Source organism: Mustela lutreola, chromosome 1 (assembly GCF_030435805.1).
Source record: "Mustela lutreola isolate mMusLut2 chromosome 1, mMusLut2.pri, whole genome shotgun sequence".
In the NCBI taxonomy this organism is placed as follows: domain Eukaryota; kingdom Metazoa; phylum Chordata; class Mammalia; order Carnivora; family Mustelidae; genus Mustela; species Mustela lutreola.
The window spans coordinates 189,874,436-189,895,029 of NC_081290.1; the positions used below are offsets into that span (position 1 = coordinate 189,874,436).

At 41.7% G+C, this 20,594-nt stretch overlaps 1 protein-coding gene across 1 annotated transcript in view; it reads left to right on the forward strand.

The window, feature by feature from the left end:
* The first annotated feature begins 1,378 nt into the window (after positions 1 to 1,378).
* The window catches only part of ARCN1 (archain 1), a 30,211-nt gene continuing 10,995 nt past the window's right edge, over positions 1,379 to 20,594 (forward strand). Inside the window, exons 1-6 of the mRNA XM_059182617.1 lie at positions 1,379 to 1,540; positions 12,537 to 12,800; positions 13,297 to 13,476; positions 13,607 to 13,812; positions 14,666 to 14,830; positions 19,954 to 20,119. Coding sequence (XP_059038600.1) covers positions 1,538 to 1,540; positions 12,537 to 12,800; positions 13,297 to 13,476; positions 13,607 to 13,812; positions 14,666 to 14,830; positions 19,954 to 20,119 — 984 coding nt within the window. The 5' untranslated portion in view covers positions 1,379 to 1,537. The remainder of the gene's footprint in view (positions 1,541 to 12,536; positions 12,801 to 13,296; positions 13,477 to 13,606; positions 13,813 to 14,665; positions 14,831 to 19,953; positions 20,120 to 20,594) is intronic.

The window sequence follows — 20,594 nt, forward strand, 5'->3', positions numbered from 1 at the left end:
CTTGAAGCTTTATTTCCTATTTTATGGATTTGCCTACTGTGGACAGTTCACATAAATGAAATGAACAGTTTCAGAGCAAGTCCTCCCATATAAGATATGGTCTTTCATGACTGCCTTCCTTCACTTAACATAATATTTTCAAGGACAATCCATGTTTATCATGTATCAGTATCTTTTTATGACTGATACTCTACTGTACAGATATACCACATTTTGTCTTCCATTCATCTATTGATGGACATTTGCATTGTTTTCACTTTTTTGGCTATTATGAATAATGTTTCTAGGAACATCATTGTAAAAATTTTGTATGAACATATGTTTTTTAAAAGATTATTTATAAGTCATCTCTACATGCAGCATGGGCTCAAACTCACCACCTGAGTCACATACTCTTCTGACTGAGTCAGCCAGGTGCCCCTGTATAAACATATGTTTTTAATTCTCTTGGATATATACCAAGGAGTGAAATTGATAGGTCATATGGAAACTATGTTTAATTTTTGAAAAACTGCCCACTGTTTTTCCAAACATCTGCACTATTTTACATTTCCACCAGCATTGTGAGAGGGTTTTAATTTCTCCAAATTCTCACCAACACTTATTATTATAGCCATCCTATTGGGTTTGAAGTGGTATCTCATTGTGGTTTTGATTTGCATTTCCCAAAGAACTAAGGATGTTGAGCATCTATCTTTTCATGTGCTTTTTGGTTATTTGTATACTTTCTTTGGAGACACGTTATTTTACCCATTTATTCATTTATTTATTTAATATGTGTGTATGTATGTATGCAATGTCTACAACCAGCATGGGGCTTGTACTTAGGACCATAAAATCAAGAGTCACATACTCTACAGACTCAGCCAGCCAGCCAGACATTCCTATTTTGCCCAATTTCAAATTAGCTTTTTTTTTTTTTTTTTTTTAATTTGAGAGAGAGAAAGAGTAGGGAAAGGGCAGAGAGAGACAAGCAGACACCCTGCTCAGTGGGAAGCCCCACAGTGGGCTTTCATTATGGCCTTAGCCAGCGTCAGAGGCTTAACCGCTTAACCCACTGAGCCACCCAGTCATCCTAAAATTACCTTTTTATTGTTGAGTTCTAAGAGTTCTTTATATATTCTGGATACTAGTCCCTTAGGCACAGCAGTTTGTTTGTAGATTAAGTGATATAGTGGCTATGAGAGCTTTATAAACTGTAAACCGTCACTAATTAAACGAAGGTGATTACAGACGGTGAAAGGACAGCAACATGAGGTCCCACCGCTATAGGGCGAGCCCCCGTACCTCGTCGGCAAAACCTGCCCAGCAGCCGGGTACCGACACATTCCCCACCCCACGGAGTCCCGCCTTCCGCCCTTTGACCCGCGCCATTTCCGGTTGGAGACGTGGCTCGAGGCCGCCATCTTGGCAGAAGGCAAAGCGGTAGCGGCTCTTGACAGGGGGGCAGCAGGTCTGGAGCGGCCGGTGCTCCCCTTCCCCTGACTCCAGCCCCAGTGGAGCGGGAAGCGCGGGTGAACCCCCCACCGTCCTCACCATGGTAAGACCCGAGCCAGGCCGAATTCCGAGGATCTGGCTTCGGTCGTCCGCTCTGCCTGCCGGACGGCCTGGTGCTGGAGACGAGGAGTCCCGCCCCGAGGGCCTGGAGCCGGGCGCTTCCCTCAGGGATCGGCAAGCAGTGTGGCCTTCCCCGCCCTGTGTCCGACCTCCCGGGAGATCCGAGGGACCTGTCTGTAGTCCCTCTCCCGTTGCTCCCACACCCCTTCCCCACCCCCCCCTACCCAACTGGGCACCCTCCTCTGCTGGGCCCGGGGTGTTTGCTATTCGAGAACCTCTTGGTGGTGTGGCTTGGACCCTCGCGCTGCAGACCTCGCACCTCGGCGCTAGTGTCCAGCGGGTTTTATGGGCGCCGGGCTCGGCCGATTGGGCTTCTCTTGTGGGGGTGGGGGGACTCCCTGTCTTAGGGAATCAGCTCTCCGCTCATCCCCGGTGTTTGGTAGGCCCGGGATACTCGAAATCCAGATCCATTGGTGTTCGGGGCTTCTTTTGTTTGCTCGGAAGGGGGAAATAGAGGAAAGTTCGAAAGGAGGCGTAGAACAGGAAGGAGTAACTTCTGACACGAATCTGTAGGACCCAGGTGTCCCTGAAACCTTCCACTACTACAGAATTTGGGTGTGTCCGTTTGTCAGTGTTAGTATCTGCGGTGTATGGAGCGTTGGGAAAAGGTGAGCGAGTCCTAGAGAACATGGGCTTTCTGTTTTCAGGGAACTTAGGGTTCTGGTGAAGTCAGATGTGTTGTTGGCATATCGTTCTCAGAAGTCTCAGAGAGGAGGAGGAGGAGTAAGAAGGGATTATACCGGGGGACCTGTTACTTGCCTTCACATTCGGGATCTTTGTGTTCTCATCTGTGGTAGAGGGGGAAAAATTAATGTGTGTGAGGATGGGACCGACAAAACACAGTGGTGACTCCACGAAATCTTGCTTCATCACAATTTGCGGGTATCTATGAAGTAGGAGAAATCCTTTGGTTTCAAATGAGCCAGTAATTTATTTTTTTAGTGTACTTTATGCCTTTCAATCTTTTGAAGGATTTTCTTATTTTCTAGTTAATAGATTAATAGTTGATTTAAAGCATCTTCCTACATACTTGAGATGACGTGTAATTTGGTGCCGGTCTTACTAAGTTCTGCTGACACCCCCCTCCTTTTTTTTACTTTTTAAAGATTTTACTTATTTGACAGACAGAGATCACAAGTAGGCAAAGAGGCAGGCAGAGAGAGGTGGAAGCAGGCTCCCCACCGAGCAGAGAGCCGGGTGCAGGGCTCAATCCTAGGACCCTGAGATCATGACCTGAGCCGAAGGCAGAGGCTTTAACCCACTGAGCCACCCAAACGCCCCAGCTGACAACCTTTCTAGATGGAATGGTGGTCTTTCAACCACTGAAAGGTTTTTGTTTTCAGCTTCAGGCAAATTGCATCTAGACTGTTTGCCTCATAAAACTTTACTGTTGGACATAAACTTTCCAAAAACTCCTTTGTTCATTTCCACTAGGAGTCTCAGTATTTGGATGGTGATTTTTAAATTCCTTTTCTGTTTACATCCTGGTTGTATTTGTAGTAAATTTTGGAGGATATTATAATTTTAATAGCAAAATTAAACCCTTGTATTATATAAAGTGGATATAATCTTTACAAAAATCTTGTTTGTTGAAAAGTTCTTAAACTTAATATTTTTAGTTCATTGATAACTGAGAGATGGTAAAGCCCTAGGTGTTAAGTGATAAGCATAAAATATGTTTTGCATGTCATTTGGATATCTGTGCATATACATACAGTTGTGTCATGTATAAATATGCATTTTTAAAAGATTATATGGGACTTGACCCAGATACCCAGATTGGTGTATTCTGGAGAAAAACTAGGTACATTCTGCTCTGTTGAGTCTTAAAAGTTACTAAGTATTATTTCTGTGTAATGTTTTTGGGTCTTATTCCTTTACAGAGAGATCCCTGGACAGTGGAATTGTCCAAATAGGGTGACATTTTGTAAGATTTCTTGGATCTGAAAGTTGCGTGAAAACTTCTGAAAGTTGGGATACCTGGCTGACTCAGTCGGTAGAGTATACGACTCAGTCTTGCGTGGTGAATTCAAGCCCCACATTGGGATGTGGAACCTACCTAGAAAAAGAAAAATAATAATAAAATAAAACTTCTGAAAGTTGATTTTTCCTCAACATTGTATTATAAATTTTAATTTAAAAAAATATATTTTTAAAATTTATTTGACAGAGAGATAGCAAGAGCAGGAACACAAGCTGGGGGAGTGGGAGAGAGAAAAGCGGGCTTCCTGCTGAGCAGGGAGCCAGATGTGGGGCTTGATCCCAGGACCCTAGGATCATGATCTGAACTGAAGGCAGAACTGAGCTACCCAGGCACCCCAAATTTTTCAAACATCCAGAAAAGCTGAAACAACTTCACAGTGAACACCTGTATGAGGAGTAGTTAGATTCTGTAACATTTCACTATGATTGTTCCATCACTCATTTAATCATCTAGCCAGCCAAGCCTCTCTCTCTTTTTTTTTTAAAATGCATTTCAGAGTAAATTGCACATATCAGTACATAAATGTTGTGTGTGGGTTTTTGTTTTGTAGCTATATCATGTCCTTATTTCAGATTTGTAAAGTTGATACACAGTGGTAGCATAAGTTTTAAGTGGAGGAGCCTAGGTGGTGCGGTTGGTTGTGTCCAGCCCTTGGTTTCTGCTTGGGTCATGATCTTGGTGTCCTGAGACTGAGCCCTGTTCAGGCTCTGTGCTCATTGTGGAGTCAGCTTGGGACTCTCTCTCCCTCTTCCTCTTGCTCCCTACTGCGTGTGCCCTCTCTCTCGCAAATACATAAATCTTTTTTTTTTTTTTTAAGATTTTATTTATTTATTTGACAGACAGAGATCACAGGTAGGCAGAGAGAGAGGAGGAAGCAGGCTCCCCATGGAGCAGAGAGCCGGATGTAGGGCTCGATCCTAGGACCCTGGGATCACGACCCTGGGATCACGACCTGAGCTTAAGGTGGAGGCTTTAACCCACAGAGCCACCCAGGTGTCCCTCAAATACATAAATCTTTAAAAAAAAAATTTAGCCAGATGTAATAAATGTTGATTTTTGAAAAATAAATTACCTTTGGCTTTAGCCTAAGATCTTACCTTAGCTGAAATTAAGAGTTGGATGCTTACCCGACTGAGCCACCCAGGCGCCCCAATAAATTTAAATTTGAATAAATGACATGAAGTCTCATGGTAGCAACAGTCTGTAAGATCTTTGCTTACCTACAGAATGCTGTTCTTATTCACTCAGTAGAGCAGTGAATGAACTAGAGTGGACACATTCAATATAAATAATAGTATTCAGTCCCAAAAGTCATTAGTTATTAGAAAGCTAGATTTGGGTTTGTGTGGGTGATCTGTACATACTGAGGGAGAAACTGAAATCCTACATGGTAATATCAGTCCCCAATTGGGGGTTATTATGCTTTTATTTTCTTTTTATATAATACAGCAGCTGCACAGCTTTTTGTTTTCTTTATGTATCTTTTTTTTTTTTTTTTAAAGATTTTATCTTTAAAAAAGTAGACGGAGAGGCGGGCAGAGAGAGAGAGGGAAGCAGGCTCCCTGCTGAGCAGAGAGCCCGATGTGGGACTCGATCCCAGGACCCTGAGATCATGACCTGAGCCGAAGGCAGCGCCTTAATCCACTGAGCCACCCAGGCGCCCTTCTTTGTGTATCTTTTTTTTTTTTTTTAAGATTTTATTTATTTACTTGACAGAGAGAAATCACAAGTAGATGGAGAGGCAGGCAGAGAGAGAGAGAGGGAAGCAGGCTCCCTGCTGAGCAGAGAGCCCGATGCGGGACTCGATCCCAGGACCCTGAGATCATGACCTGAGCCGAAGGCAGCGGCTTAACCCACTGAGCCACCCAGGCGCCCTTTGTGTATCTTTTTGATTGTTGTTTCTGAGAACAGGAAAAGAATGAAAATGATTTTCTTGAGTTTCCGTTGATTTGCCATCTACTTATTCTCCAAATAGAAAGTTTACTGCAAAAACCGAGAACAGTGTCCTTTTATTTTTATTCTTTACAAGAAACTTGTGATGAGCTTAAAACTCTCACTGAGTAACTTTCCAAGTTTTAGATTTTGTATGTGATCTAGATTTTATTGTAATTTTCCCTCTGCTTCTCTCATGCAAACAGGAAAGACAAAATGGTCCTTTATGACACTTGTAGAAACTACCCTTAATATGATTATGAATCATATATATATGAATATACATATATATGACAATATTTATATATATATATCCTCATTACAGTGAATTACAAAGGAGGAAGTGCTTAAATCTGAAAGTGAGAAATATGAAAGTATTTAGAGCTTTGAGGAACTCTTTGGCTTTTTTTCTTCAGAGAATTATGCATGTTTATGCTGAATTACTACCTTTTATTTTCGGATATCTGTCACTAGTGAGGATGAAGGAATGGTACAGCAGCTTGTCTCACATACCTACTGTGCACACTCATGATTTGTTTGGATGAGGTACTTGCCTTTTAGCAGCTTAGTGTTCATGTAAAATACTGTTCCGAAGTAGTTGCCACTGGAGCAGTGGGTGTAAAGTGGAGGTATTGTACATTTTTAGTTGCTGTAAAGTTATCAGATGCTTAACTTGTAAAATCATAAAGATGGGAAATCACTTTAGATTTCATATGAACTAATCTCTATTTTGGGGAAGCAGTTAAGTGACTTATGCAATACACAGTGATAGAGGCAGAACAGAAACCTAATGCTTTAGGTTTCTTTTCTTTTCTTTCTTTAAAGCTTTTATATTTATTTATTTGACAGACAGAGATCACAAGTAGGCAGAGAGGCAGGCAGAGAGAGAGAGAGAGGGGGAAGCAGGCTCCTAGCGGAGCATAGAGCCTGACATGGGGCTTGATCCCAGAACCCTGGGATCATGACTTGAGTGGAACGCAGAGGCTTTAACCCACTGAGCCACCCAGTCGCCCCTTAGGTTTCTTTACTCAAAGAACTTTATGATTTGTGTAGTTAAATCTGGGTAGAAGAGAGTTGTTATTTAATCCAAACATAAATTATGATATATTCAAGCTGTTTAAGTATTATTAAAAGAAAATTTGTCTGACAAAGCTCAACTTAATGTGTGTGTGTGTGTGTGTTTTAAATTAAACAATCCTGGAGAGATCATCTAACTTTTGGGCCTTCAGTATTTAGATCTATAAAAACAATCAGGGGCGCCTGGGTGGCTCAGTGGGTTAAGCCTCTGCCTTTGGCTCAGGTCATGATCCCAGGGTCCTGGGATCGAGCCCGTATCAGGCTCTCTGCTCAGCAGGGAGCCTGCTTCCTCCTCTCTCTCTAGGGGCGCCTGGGTGGCTCAGTGGGTTAAGCCTCTGCCTTCGGCTCAGGTCATGATCTCAGGGTCCTGGGATCGAGTCCCGCATCGGGCTCTCTGCTCAGCAGGGAGCCTGCTTCCCTCTCTCTCTCTCTCTGCCTGCCTCTCTACCTGCTGTGATCTCTCTCTCTGTCAAATAAATAAATAAAATCTTTAAAAAAAAAAAAAAAAAAAACAATCAAGGGCTCTTGAAGGGTCCTGTTAGGTCTAAATGTTCTTTTCCAAAAATGAAAATAAATTAAAACAATTTTATAGAGAATCATACTTACTCACTCTTCCCCAGAGAAAATCAGATCAAATTAGAGTTGGAAAAATTAACTTACCTTTTAGTGTATACTGGATTTTAATAATTGTTAAACATTGGTAAACCCTGATATGAAGGGAAGCTTTATTATTTCAAGGCATTTAAGGAAATGAATATTAACTTAGAATAGGTTAAATTTATCTTGTTTAGAGGTGACCTTATGTTCCAGAGGTGACATGAATAACATAGTGAATAGAAACCTGTATCAGCTTTGTGGTCTCTCTGATTGTGGTATCTTGGGTATTTGGAGGCTTAGAGTCATACTTAAAGTGGGCACTTTGATCCTACTTTGGGAGCCTTATTTTGCTTGTACCTGTGTAATGGAATGACTCAAAGTCTCAGAGTTTTCCAGCTTAGGTCCTACTAAAACCCCGGTGTTTCTTCATCTTTACACACTCAGATCCCCCAGTTAATCAAGTATAATTCTTTTATTATGGGAGGGGCAGAGGGAAAGGGAGAAGTAGACTCCCCACTGGGCAGGAAGCCCAACATGGGACTGGATCCCCGGATCCCTGAGATCATTACCTGAGCCAAAGACCGACACTTTACTACCTGAGCCACCTGCGCGCCCCAGTCTTGTGACCAGGAGTCACAAGCTGTACTGACTGAGCCAGCTGGGTGCCCCTGCCCTCCTTTTTGTTTTTAATTGGCTATAATTTACATACCATAAAATTTAGCCTTTTAAATTCTATGATTCAATAGATGTGTTAGTATATTCACAAAGTTGTACGACCATCACCACTATCTAAGCTTAGAACATTTTCATAACCCCAAAGAGAAACTCCATACTTATTAGCAGCCACTCATTTCCCTTTCCCAGCCTCTGGCAACCACTAATCAATCTCCTTTCTTCTCCGGATTTGCTATTCTGGATATTTCATATAAATGGAACCATGTAAGATGTGGTCTACTTTCTTTCATTTAGCACAGTATTTTCAAAGTTCATCCATGTTCATTTATTTTTATGATTGAATAATATGCCATTGTATGGATAAACCACATTTTGCTTATTCATTCATCGTTCGGTAGACTTGGGTTTTCACTTTTTAGCTTATTTTTAGCTTATTTTCATTATTATGAATAATGCTGCTATGAACAACTCTTTATGCAGTACAGCTGTTTTCTCAGGGATAATTTTGGAGCAAAAGTCCTCCTTCTTTGGACATATGTGGCATGTAAGCCTTCATTGACCAGCACAGAGACTTACCTGCTTGTCATGTGTAAGCTGAAACAGTTTTTTATTTAAAAGAATTTTTTTTTTTGCCAGAAATATGTAGATGGTTGAAACATGAACCTCCTATAAAAATTAATGTGAAATTGAATTTCTTGAGTACATTTGGTTTTAGCCTTCTGAACAAATAACTTGGCTTGGTAATAATTTTAGGTCAGTTTCGTCTCCTTAGTGATTAAAATATTACCATTATTTGTGTACCAAAAATTACCCCTCCCCTTATCTGAAGAAATATTTATTTTGTATTGTTAATTTAAAGTTAAAGACGGGGTGCCTGGTTGATTCAATTGAGCGTCTGCCTTTGGCTCAGATTATGATCCCAGGGTCGTGGGATCAAGCCCCACATTTCGGGGGGGTTGGGGTCCCTGGTCATCGGGAAGCCTGCTTCTCCCTTTCCCACTCCCTCTGCTTGCTTTCCCTCTCTTGTTGTGTCTGTCAAACAAATAAATAAAATCTTAAAAAAAAAAAATACAAAGTTTGGGGCGCCTGGGTGGCTCAGTGGGTTAAAGCCTCTGCCTTTGGCTCAGGTCATGATCCCAGGGTCCTGGGATCGAGCCCCGTGTCGGGCTCTCCGCTTGGCTGGGAGCCTGCTTCCCCCCTCTCTCTCTCTGCCTGCCTCTCTGCCTACTTGTGACCTCTGTCTGTCAAATAAATAAATAAAATCTTCTAAAAAATATGTATATATAAAGTTAAAGACAGGGAATTGCCACAATGTAAACTTTAGATATCTTATGATTTCATATGTCATTTATATCTTAATAAAACCAAATTAAAAAATAAAAATCTATACCCAAAATAAAAATAAAGTTAAAGACATAGAATGGAGGGTTTCTTTTGAGAAATATGTGTTATAACCATTTTGCATTTTTATTCTTTCTCTGGTATCCTTTACTATACTCAGTATATCCTCTTTCCTCATACAAAGGCGATGGCAAGGGGCGCCTGGGTGGTTCAGTGGGTTAGGCCACTGCCTTCGGCTCGGGTCGTGATCTCAGGGTCCTGGGATCGAGTCCCATATCGGGCTCTCTGCTCAGCAGGGAGCCTGCTTCCCTCTCTCTCTGCCTGCCTCTCCATCTACTTGTGATTTCTCTCTGTCAAATAAATAAATAAAATCTTTAAAAAAAAAAAAAAAAGGTGATGGCAAAAACCTCCCAACTGGTTAGTGATGGGGAAACTACATTTCTTGAGTACAAAACTATTTATTTTAAATAAATATAAATATCTGGGGGAAAGTGATTGGTTTTGGACTTTTAAACTAGCTTATTTGCCATTCTTAAAGTAATCAACTGGTAATTTTTATACTCTGTACCTCTCTAAAGGTCTAAAACATTTTCTGCTCTTTTAATTTATTTTATTTTAATTTTAGTTAAAATTTGACAGAGAGAGCACAAGTAGGCAGAGCAGCAGGCAGAGAGAGAGGGGGAAGCAGGTTCCCCTCTGAGCTGGGAGCCCGATACGGGGCTCCATCCCAGGATCCCAGGATCATGACCCGAGCCAAAGGCAGAGGCTTTAACCCACTGAGCCATCCAGGCGCCCCAGCCTCCTGTTTTTCAGTAAGGATCATCTCAGTGGGGCAGAGTGAGTTCATGTCTGGGTAAATCCGACCATGGGCTCTAAGTTCTTGCAGTATCTTGGAGGCTTTGTTCCATTGGATGTGCTCAGTGACCAGAAAATCTGTGTCTAAACCCTTAAGTTCAGTATTACTCTGCAATTTTTAGCATTTGCACTAAAAATTCAGAACTCTTTGGGCCACCAACCTTGTGTTCAGCCCCACTGTTTGGCTTGGGCACATCTACCAATTCCTCCAATATAGTGACGGGATGGCACACATTGCTTCTGTAAAGTGACTTCCTTCAGGTACTTGGTGGCTTTCAGATACACATACCCTTGATGGCTTGGAAGGTTTCACATGTGTTCTTAAAGTGAACACAAAGATATGAACCTCTTGATTTCCATGATTTTGTAGGGTTGTCTGGGTCAAGTGAGTAGTGAACCATTTTCGGAGATCACCTCAGGCTGCTTATGGGAATAGCTAAAAACTTTTTAATTCTATGCAGCATAGAAGTAACTTTAAGCTGGGATAATTAAATTTCTGTGTAGAGTTGATAGTAGCAACAATAAAAATCCATTTGATAGAGGGAAATTATTTGTACAAGATACAGATCACTTTTCCAGTATAAATTTTTTTTTTTTAAAGATTTATTTGACAGGGGCGCCTGTGTGGCTCAGTGGGTTAAAGCCTCTGCCTTCAGCTCAGGTCGTGGTCCCAGGGTCCTGGGATCGAGCCCTGCATCGGGCTCTCTGCTCAGCGGGGAGCCTGCTTCCTCCTCTGCCTGCCTCTCTGCCTACTTGTGATCTCTGTCTGTCAAATAAATAAATAAAATCTTAAAAAAAAAAAAAGATTTATTTGACAGAGATCACAAGTAGGCAGAGAGGCAGGCAGAGAGAGAGGTGGGGCGGTAGAGGGGGAGCAGACTCCCTGCTGAGCAGAGAGCCAGATGTGGAGCTCCATCCCAGGACCCTGGGGGTCATAACCTGAGCTGAAGGTAGAGGCTTAACCCATTGAGCCACCCAGGCGCCCTGGTATAAATTGTTTTTACATAGCTGCTTGGAAAGAAACATGATGGTAGTTATCTCCCAAATACCTAGTTACCTATTCTTTTTTTTTTTTTTTTTAAAGATTTTATTTATTTACTTGAGAGAGAGATAGTGAGAGAGAGCATGAACGAGGAGAAGGTCAGAGAGAGAAGCAGACTCCCCATGGAGCTGGGAGTCCGATGCGGGACTCGATCCCGGGACTCCAGGATCATGACCTGAGCAGTCGTCTAACCAACTGAGCCACCCAGGCGTCCCCCTAGTTACCTATTCTTGATGGATAAGGACATTGTGTTCTCCTATTATTATTACAGAACTATTTTGATGTACTTAGACTATAAGAATATTTGAATTAACTAACTTGTTTTTTCTTCCAGTTTACCTGTAGAGGACAGGTTTCTGTATAGCTGAGAAGCCTGACCAGTGGGATATTGATATGTCAGAGGTTGTATTGTAGCATTGAGACTTCCAAAATATTACTTATATTTGTGAATTCTTGGGATCCTATACTGCAGAGACGATAACACTGTACTTAATTTCCTTACTCTCTTGCTAATGACATTTGAGGTCTCTTGTTCTTCCTTTGGTGCTTCTTTTTTTTTTCTTTTTGAAAAAGATTTTATTTCTTTATTTGAGAGGATAGAGCAGGAGCCCACAAGCAGGGGGAGTGAGTGGCAGAGGGAGAGGCAGGCTTCCTGTCGAGCAGGGATCCTGATGCAGGGCTCAGTTGCAGAACCCTGGGATCATGATCTGAGCCAATGACAGACACTTAACTGACTGAGCTGCCCAGGCTCCCCTGGTGCTTGGTTTTGTTTAATGAATGCCAGAAAAAAGGCAGTTCGTCTTTATCCTTGACCAGTGTCAAAACCTGTGTGAAACATTGAATCACTTAGTTTTTCATTTTATAGATTGTTTACATATGTAGAAGTAAGATAGTGGGATGGGGTTTATTAAAGAACAAAAGATAAATTTGGACATGCTAGATTAGTTCCATGTTCTAGGGGGAAAAAAAAGGAAAGATCAGAGGCTTATATATGAACTTTTAATCTGTCTGGTCAGACATCTTTTTTTGCTGTGGACATTTCTGTTCTAAGAAAAAGTTTGAACTATTCTTCATGGGTCTGCCAAAGCAGAAAGCAACCCATTTCTGAGTCATAGGAAATCTGTTAACAAATGTATTTGTAGACTTGGCAAAAGTTTTTTTTTTTTAAACTAAGTTTTCCTTAAAGTAAGTTATTGAAAAATAGGACTGATAGTTCCATTTTGCTTCACTGTAGTTTTATTTTTTGAATTATGTACTAGAATTAAAAGAGCAATGAAGGAGAGTTTGAAAATCAGCATTCTAATAGTCATATCACTAAGTAACTGCGTGTGTCATTCTTTGGAAGATCTGAGGGTGCTAAAAGAGAACAGATGTGAAGAAATAATTAGTACTTACTTAGACGTATGTTCCTGGCAGGTGCTGTTGGCAGCTGCGGTCTGCACGAAAGCAGGAAAGGCTATTGTTTCTCGACAGTTTGTGGAGATGACCCGAACTCGGATTGAGGGCTTGTTAGCAGCTTTTCCAAAGCTCATGAACACTGGAAAACAACATACATTTGTTGAAACAGAGAGTGTAAGATACGTCTACCAGCCTATGGAGAAGCTGTACATGGTGCTGATCACTACCAAAAACAGTAACATCTTGGAAGATCTGGAGACCCTAAGGCTTTTCTCAAGAGTGGTAAGAGTCTTTCTGTAATTGTGGGTCTTAGTTTTCTGCTTTAAATTTTCACTGTGAAACTCTTTTTTCCCCAAGCAGCTGATGCTTACCAGTTTGCGTGCTATATGCTTCCCATCCCAGCAGTTTATTATTACAGCTGTTTATTCATTCAGCAGACACTGTGTGTTCTCCTAGGCTAGGGTACCCCAAAAGAGAATGTGTGAACTGACCTTTCATTTCTTAAGCTGTTGCTTCAGTCTGTTTTTGTGGTTCTGACACCTGTTTGTCTGTATTTTTAGATAATATTCATTAGGTAAGCCTTATTGATACAGACACAACACACACACACACTCTCTCTCTCTCTCTATGCCAAAGTCATGCTAACTTGCTATTTGGATTCTTTGAAATTTGTGTATTTTATTTTATTCGAAATTTCTGAATTTTAAAGGATAAGACTTAGGAAACATAAAGACTACTAAGTCTTAAATGTTTCTTTTCCATCACTGCCCACGATTAGATCCCGGAGTACTGCCGAGCCTTAGAGGAGAATGAGATATCAGAGCACTGTTTTGATTTAATTTTTGCTTTTGATGAAATTGTTGCCCTGGGATACCGGGAGAATGTTAACCTGGCACAGATCAGAACCTTCACGGAAATGGATTCTCATGAGGAAAAGGTGTTCAGAGCGGTTAGAGAGGTAAATACATAGAGTCTTCTTTGGGACTTCTTGCTTGTGTGTCTTTCTTTTAGGCTTTACTGTTTTCCTGTTCTCATTTGCTGGTCTAGACTGTACTCAAAGCCACATCCACGGATGTCTCTTTTTGTAGACCCAAGAACGTGAAGCCAAGGCTGAGATGCGGCGTAAAGCAAAAGAATTACAACAGGCCCGAAGAGATGCAGAGAGACAGGGCAAAAAAGCACCAGGATTTGGAGGATTTGGAAGCTCTGCAGTATCTGGAGGCAGCACAGCTGCCATGATCACAGAGACCATCATTGAAACCGATAAACCAAAAGTGGCACCTGCACCAGCCAGGTAGAATTCAGTGTATCACTGACAACCTAGACAGGCAGATGAAGGCTGTATGTGTCTATTTTGGAGTGATATCTGATTTCTGGGCAAGTTGAAAATAATGAGTGACTTATTGTAAGATGTAATATTAAATTTGGCTACATAATAACGGGATAAGGGAGAAATCTGAATGTGGTGGTGGATTTTTTGTGTAAAAGAGGTTTCTTTTATAGATTATACCATGAGAGTTGGCTTATATATTTTGGGAGAAGAGGGGATATTTAACTGTTTATAGAAAATGGATTTTTTGATCTTGGTGTGAATATGAATAGATTTCTGGGAGAATCTGTCAACTACCTGGAAGTATATGCAAGAGTTTTTTAATGCACGGGTATATTTATCAGGATGGAAGGTACAAAGTTTTCATCCAATCATGCATGCTTTTTATAAATGTACCTTTGTTCTTTAGGTCTTTGAAGCTTATGTATTATTTTATTTATTAGAGAAGGAGAGAGAGAAAAAGAGGGAGAATGAGCAGAGGGGAGAGAGAGATGCAGTCTTCCCACTGAGCAGGGAGCCCAGTGTGGGACTCAGTTCCAGGCCCCTGGGATCATGACCTGAGCTGAAAGCAGACGCTTAACTGACTGAGCCACCGAGGCACCTGAATTAATCACGTATTAATAGTGACTCAGCTGCCAGTTTGGGCAGGGAATAGTCTAAAGTTCCACTAAACTCTAGGATGCTTGAGTTTTTCCTTTGATATCTTCACTTTTGTCTTAAAGAACAGTGTCAGGGAAACCTTGAATGCTATGGGGTTATTAATGTTTGTTAGTTGTGATGTTTTTCTTATTTTGTTATTTCTTCTTATTTCACCCAGGCCTTCAGGCCCCAGCAAGGCTTTGAAACTTGGAGCCAAAGGGAAGGAAGTAGATAATTTTGTGGACAAATTGAAATCTGAAGGTGAAACTATCATGTCCTCCAATATGGGCAAGCGTACTTCTGAAGCCACCAAAGTGCATGCTCCACCCATTAATATGGAAAGGTAAGCAGGAACTTTTTCAATAAGAACATATCACATAATGTATAAAAATATTTTATTTCAGTGCATTACAAATTTTTTGTGTATCTTTTAGTTTTTACTGTTTTAAAAGACTTAGAATATATCGTAGATTTGACATGGCGTCGTTTTTTTTTTTACTCCCATTACCATGACTGGGGGGCTCTCAGCTATTTATTTTCTGTGGAATTTAGAATTTACCTTTCATTAAGTCTCTGCTGGCTAAGTTTTTGTTTTTGTTTTTTTGGCATGTGTATGGAGGAATGCAAAGGGAAAGGGAAATTGTTTTTTAAGATTTTATGGGTGAGAGAGTTCATGGGCACAAGCATGGGGAAGGGCAGAGGAAGAAGGAGAGACTCTCAGGCAGGCTTAGCGCTTAGTGCAGAGCCCCATGGGGGGCTACGGGGGGCTCGATCTCAGGACCCTAATATCATGACCTGAGCTGACATCATGAGTCAGACCCTTAGCCAACTGAGCACCCCAGGCCCCCAAGTGTGCTGGGTAAATTTAATAGTAACTTGTTGTGGGGTGCCTGGCTAGCTTAGTTGGTGGAGCATGCAACTCTTAATCTCAGGGTTGTAAGTTTGAGCCCCGTGTTAGGTGTAGACATTACTTAAATAAATAAAACTTTATTTAAATAAAAACTTGAGTTAAAAAAAAATAAAATAAAACTTAAAAAAAAAAAAGTAATTTGTCTTTATGCCAGGTGTATGCCTGTTCTCTTAAAGTGTACTTGAATTAGAGCGCTAGAGCTGTGGTGTCCTCTGTGCTGTATTTTGCCAAGTCTTCTTTTTTTTTTTTTTTTTTTTTTTTTAAGATTTTATTTATTTATCTGACAGACAGAGATCACCAGTAGGCAGAGAGGCAGGCAGAGAGAGAGAGAGGAGGAAGCAGGCTCCCCGCTGAGCAGAGAGCCCGATGCGGGGCTCGATCCCAGGACCCCGGGATCATGACCCGAGCCGAAGGCAGAGGCTTCAACCCACTGAGCCACCCAGGCGCCCGCCAAGTCTTCTTTTAATTAAACTTTAAGGGGACCCAGTCTTTAATACAAAATTTATAAATATCTCTAACAGCAAATTAACATTATCTTTTGCCTTTTCAGTACTTAAACGCAGTAAAGAATTTTTTTTTTTTTTTTAAAGATTTATTTATTGGGGGGCACCTGGGTGGCTCAGTGGGTTGAAGCCTCTGCCTTCGGCTTAGGTCATGATCCCAGGGTCCTGGGAACGAGCCCTGCGTCAGGCTTTCTGCTTGGTGGGGAGCCTGCTTCCTCCTCTCTCTCTGCCTGCCTCTCTCCCTATTTGTGATCTCTGTCTGTCAAATAAATAAATAAAATATATATATTTTTTAAAGATTTTATTTATTTATTTGACAGAGAGAAATCACAAGTAGATGGATAGGCAGGCAGAGATAGAGAGAGAGAGGGAAGCAGGCTCCCTGCCGAGCAGAGAGCCCGATGCGGGACTTGATCCCAGGACCCAGAGATGATGACCTGAGCCAAAGGCAGCGGCTTAACCCACTGAGCCACCCAGGCGCCCCAAATAAAATATTTTTTTAAAAAAGATTTATTTATTGGACAGAGAGATCACAAGTAGGGAGGTGTGGGGGAAGCAGGCTCCTCACTGAGCAGAGAGCCCGATGTGGGGCTCAGTCTCAGGACCCTGAGATCATGCATGACCTGAGCTGAAGGCAGAGGCTTCCACTGAGCCACCCAGGTGCCCCTGAGAATTTTTTAAAGATTTTTTTGTCAGAGAGAGAGCAAGTGGACAAGCAGGGGGATTGGCAGGCAGAGGGAGAAGCAGGCTCCTTGCTGAACAAGGAGCCTGATGCAGGACTCAATCCCCGGACCTTGGAATCATGACTTGAGCAGAAGGCAGATGCTTAACTGACAGCTACTCAGGTATCCTGAATTTAGAATATTTTGATTTGTCTCTTATGTCAGGACTGGTTCATAACATATTAAGTTACCAAGTTCACATATTCATGACTCAGATTTCTTCACTTGAAGCCCAGGCTTCTCTGTTGCTGATAGTTTTGGGGTCGAGTGAAAGATGAGTCTGAGGGGTGCCTGGGTGGCTCAGTCAGTTAAGCGGCTGCCTTCAGCTTAGGTTGTGATCCTAAGTCCGGGGGTCGGACTCCCTGCTCAGCGGGGAGCCTGCTTCTCTCTCTCCTTCTCCCTTGGCCTGCTGCTCTATTTGTGCTGTCTCTCTCTATCTCTGAAATAAATAAATAAAATCTTTAAAAAAAAAAAAAAGATGAGTCTGAGAGGGTACTTTTATCAGGTGTGCGCAAGGTTATCTCGTATGTCCTGTTCTGTATGAGATGAACAGGGTTGCATGGATACAAATCTGAAGTCACTACAGCCTCTGTGCTGCTCCTAGAGGCTTTGAGTGAGACAGAAGCTTGACACTTTAAAAAAGATGTTGGAGGGGCTCCTGGGTGGTTCAGTGGGTTAAAGCCTCTGCCTTCAGCTCGGGTCATGATCTCAGGGTCCTGGGATTGAGCCCTGCGTTGGGCTCTCTGCTCAGCAGAGAGCCTGCTTCCTCCTCTCTCTCTCTCTCTCTCTGCCTATTTGTGATCTCTGTCTGTCAAATAAATAAATAAAATATTAAAAAAAAAAATGTTGGAAACCATCATGTATCAGAGAGGGCTTGAGACTCTTTTTATCATTTATTTATTTATTTATTTATTTAAAGATTTTATTTATTTATTTGACAGAGCGAGATCACAAGTAGGCAGAGAGGCAGGCAGAGAGAGAGAGGAGGAAGCAGGCTCCCTGCCAAGCAGAGAGCCCGATGCGGGACTTGATCCCAGGACCCTGAGATCATGACCTGAGCCGAAGGCAGAGGCTCAACCCACTGAGCCACCCAGGCGCCCCTTGAGACTCTTTTTAAATGATGAAATGTTTCTTGAGCATGGCGCAAACTCTTGTGAAAGTAAATGGGATCCTGTGTGTGCGTGAGTAGGGGAGGGGGCGGAGACAGAGGGGCAGAATTGTAAGCAGACTTGCTGCTCCCTGTGGAGCCCAGTATGGGGCTCGATCTCACGACCTTGAGATCATGACCTGAGCTGAAACCCAAGAGTTGGAAGCTCAACTGACTGAACCACCCAGATGCCCTAACCCTGCATGTTTTAAGATACACTCCTTTGGGGCAATCTTGTTGGGACAACTCTCACTTTTGAGAGCTTTTTCTGTATCTCTACTTAATAAACTTCTGTGGCTTTACTTACTAAAAAAAAACAAAACAAAAAGATACACTGCTTTGTGGTCTTATGTATCATGCCTTTGTTTCTGGGAAGACTTTTATATGTTGGGACAAAGTAGGATGCTAGAGTATTCTTTTTAGTGTCTGCAGTTCACCCAGTTAAAAATAGCTTTAGGAAGAAAAAAAAATAGGGATAGATTGTACTTAGTAATTGCCCAGAGCAGTAACACTTTTCATTTTACTGATTCTTTATTAGGTTATACATTCATATAGTTCAAAATTTAAAAGGTTCAAAAAGTATTACAGGGGCCCCTGGGTGGCTTAGTCCATTAATTGTCCAACTCTTGATTTCGGCTCAGGTTGTGATCTCAGGCTCGTGAGACTGAGTGCCGTGTCAGGCTTACGCTCAGCATGGAGTCTGAGGGTCCCTCTGCCTCTGCTCCTCCCCCTCCCTGTTTAAGTAATATAATTAAATTAAATCTAAAGGGAGAAAAAGTATTACAACAAAAAGTCTTTCTCCCACCCATCCCGGCAAGTTTCTCTTTTTGGAGGCAACTAGAATTAACTAGATTTTTGGTATATTCTTTGGAGAGTATAGACTATATGTAGGTAAATAAAAACATGTTATCTTCTTCTTCTTTTTTTTTTTATACCTAAGTGGTAGCATACTAGACGCATTTTCCAATTACTTTATTCACTTACTTATTTTGGAGATGAGAGTATCCTTATTTGAAGCTGTAAAGACATGACATCTAATAATACTTGATCCTAGATTGGATCTTGTACTACTTTATTTTTTTCTCCTTTTACAGCTTTTACCCATTTATTTATCTCATAGAGACACTGAACATGCTTGAGTTGGGGGAGGTACAGAGGGAGAGAGAGAGAGAGAGAGAGAAAATCCCAAGCAGACTGCACTGAGCGTGGAACCCAATGCAGGGCTCGATTCCAGGACCCTGAGATCAGGACCTGAGGCGAAATCAAGAGTCGGACGCTCAGGGGCACCTGGGTGGCTCAGTGGGTTAAGCCTCTGCCTTCAGCTCAGGTCATGATCCCAGGACCCTGGGATCGAGCCCCACATCGGGCTCTCTGCTCAGCAGGGAGCCTGCTTCCTCCTCTCTCTCTGCCTGCCTCTCTGCCTACTTGTGATCTCTGCCTGTCAAATAAATAAATAAAATCTTAAAAAAAAAAAAAGTCGGACGCTCGACCGACTGAGCTGTACAGGCGCCCTGGGATCTTGTACTACTTTAAAGGACATTACTAGGTCAACTGACAGAACTGGCATAGAGATGGTAGAGTAGAGAAAGTATCGATGTCAGTTTGCGAAGTTAGTAACAGTGCTGTGGTTATGTAAGAGAATATCCCTATTCTCACACGATGTACTCTGAAGTATTCAGGGGTAAAGGGCCAAGAAGTGTATAATCTGCCTGTGACTGTATCAGGAAGAAAATAGTAGTTGCAGAGAATATGCAAATGATAAAACAAATAGTGGGATAAAATGTTAATAGCATTTTAAAAAGGTATAAATGTATTCCTAGTTTAATTTTAATTTATTTAGTTTTTGAAATTATTTTCAAATGAAAAGCATTTTTAGTTTTTAGCCTCTTTTCACAACTGCTTAGGATTCATTTTTGTGGATATACCTTTATATATCTAAGCAACTCCCTATTAATGGACATCTGTTTTCAAACTTCTATTGTAAACAGTTCTTCAGTGAATAACTACTATTGTTTGCATAGGTGGGAACTTTTCCGTGGGATAAAAGGTTTAATGCTTTAAATTCTGGATATACAGCAACAGCACCTTAAAATAAGTTGTTGATGGCTAATCACTGTTAAACCCTAGAGAAAGGGAATTCTGATTTCTGCCTTTATGAACAAATTTATTACTTTTTCTCTACAGTGTGCACATGAAGATTGAGGAAAAGATCACACTGACTTGTGGACGGGATGGAGGGTTGCAGAATATGGAATTGCATGGCATGATCATGCTTAGAATCTCAGATGATAAATTTGGCCGAATTCGTCTTCATGTGGAAAATGAAGATAAGAAAGGGGTGCAGCTACAGGTGTGTAGAGGCTTTGGATAAGGGAGTATTAAGACTTCGGTTTGTCTGGGATGCCTGGGTTGCTCGGGCTAAGTGTCTGCCTTCAGCCCAGGTCATGATCTCAGAGCCCTGGGATCCAGCCCTGTGTCAGATTCCCTGCTCAGCCGGGAGTCTGCTTCCCTTTCTGCCCTTCCCCCAACCTGTGCTCTTTCTTGCTGTCTCTCTGTCTCTCAAATAAGTAAATAAAATCTTTTTTTTTTTTTTAAGATTTTATTTATTTATTTGACAGATCACAAGAGGAGAGGCAGGCAGAGAGGGGAAGCAGGCTCCCCGCTGAGCAGAGAGCCCAATGCAAGCTCGATCCCAGGACCCTGAGATCATGACCTGAGGCAAAGGGAGAGGCTTAACCACTGAGCTACCTGGGTGCCCCTAAATAAAATTTAAAAACAAAAACAAAAAACAGCGACTTCAGTTTATTTGCCTAGCATAGTCTTTT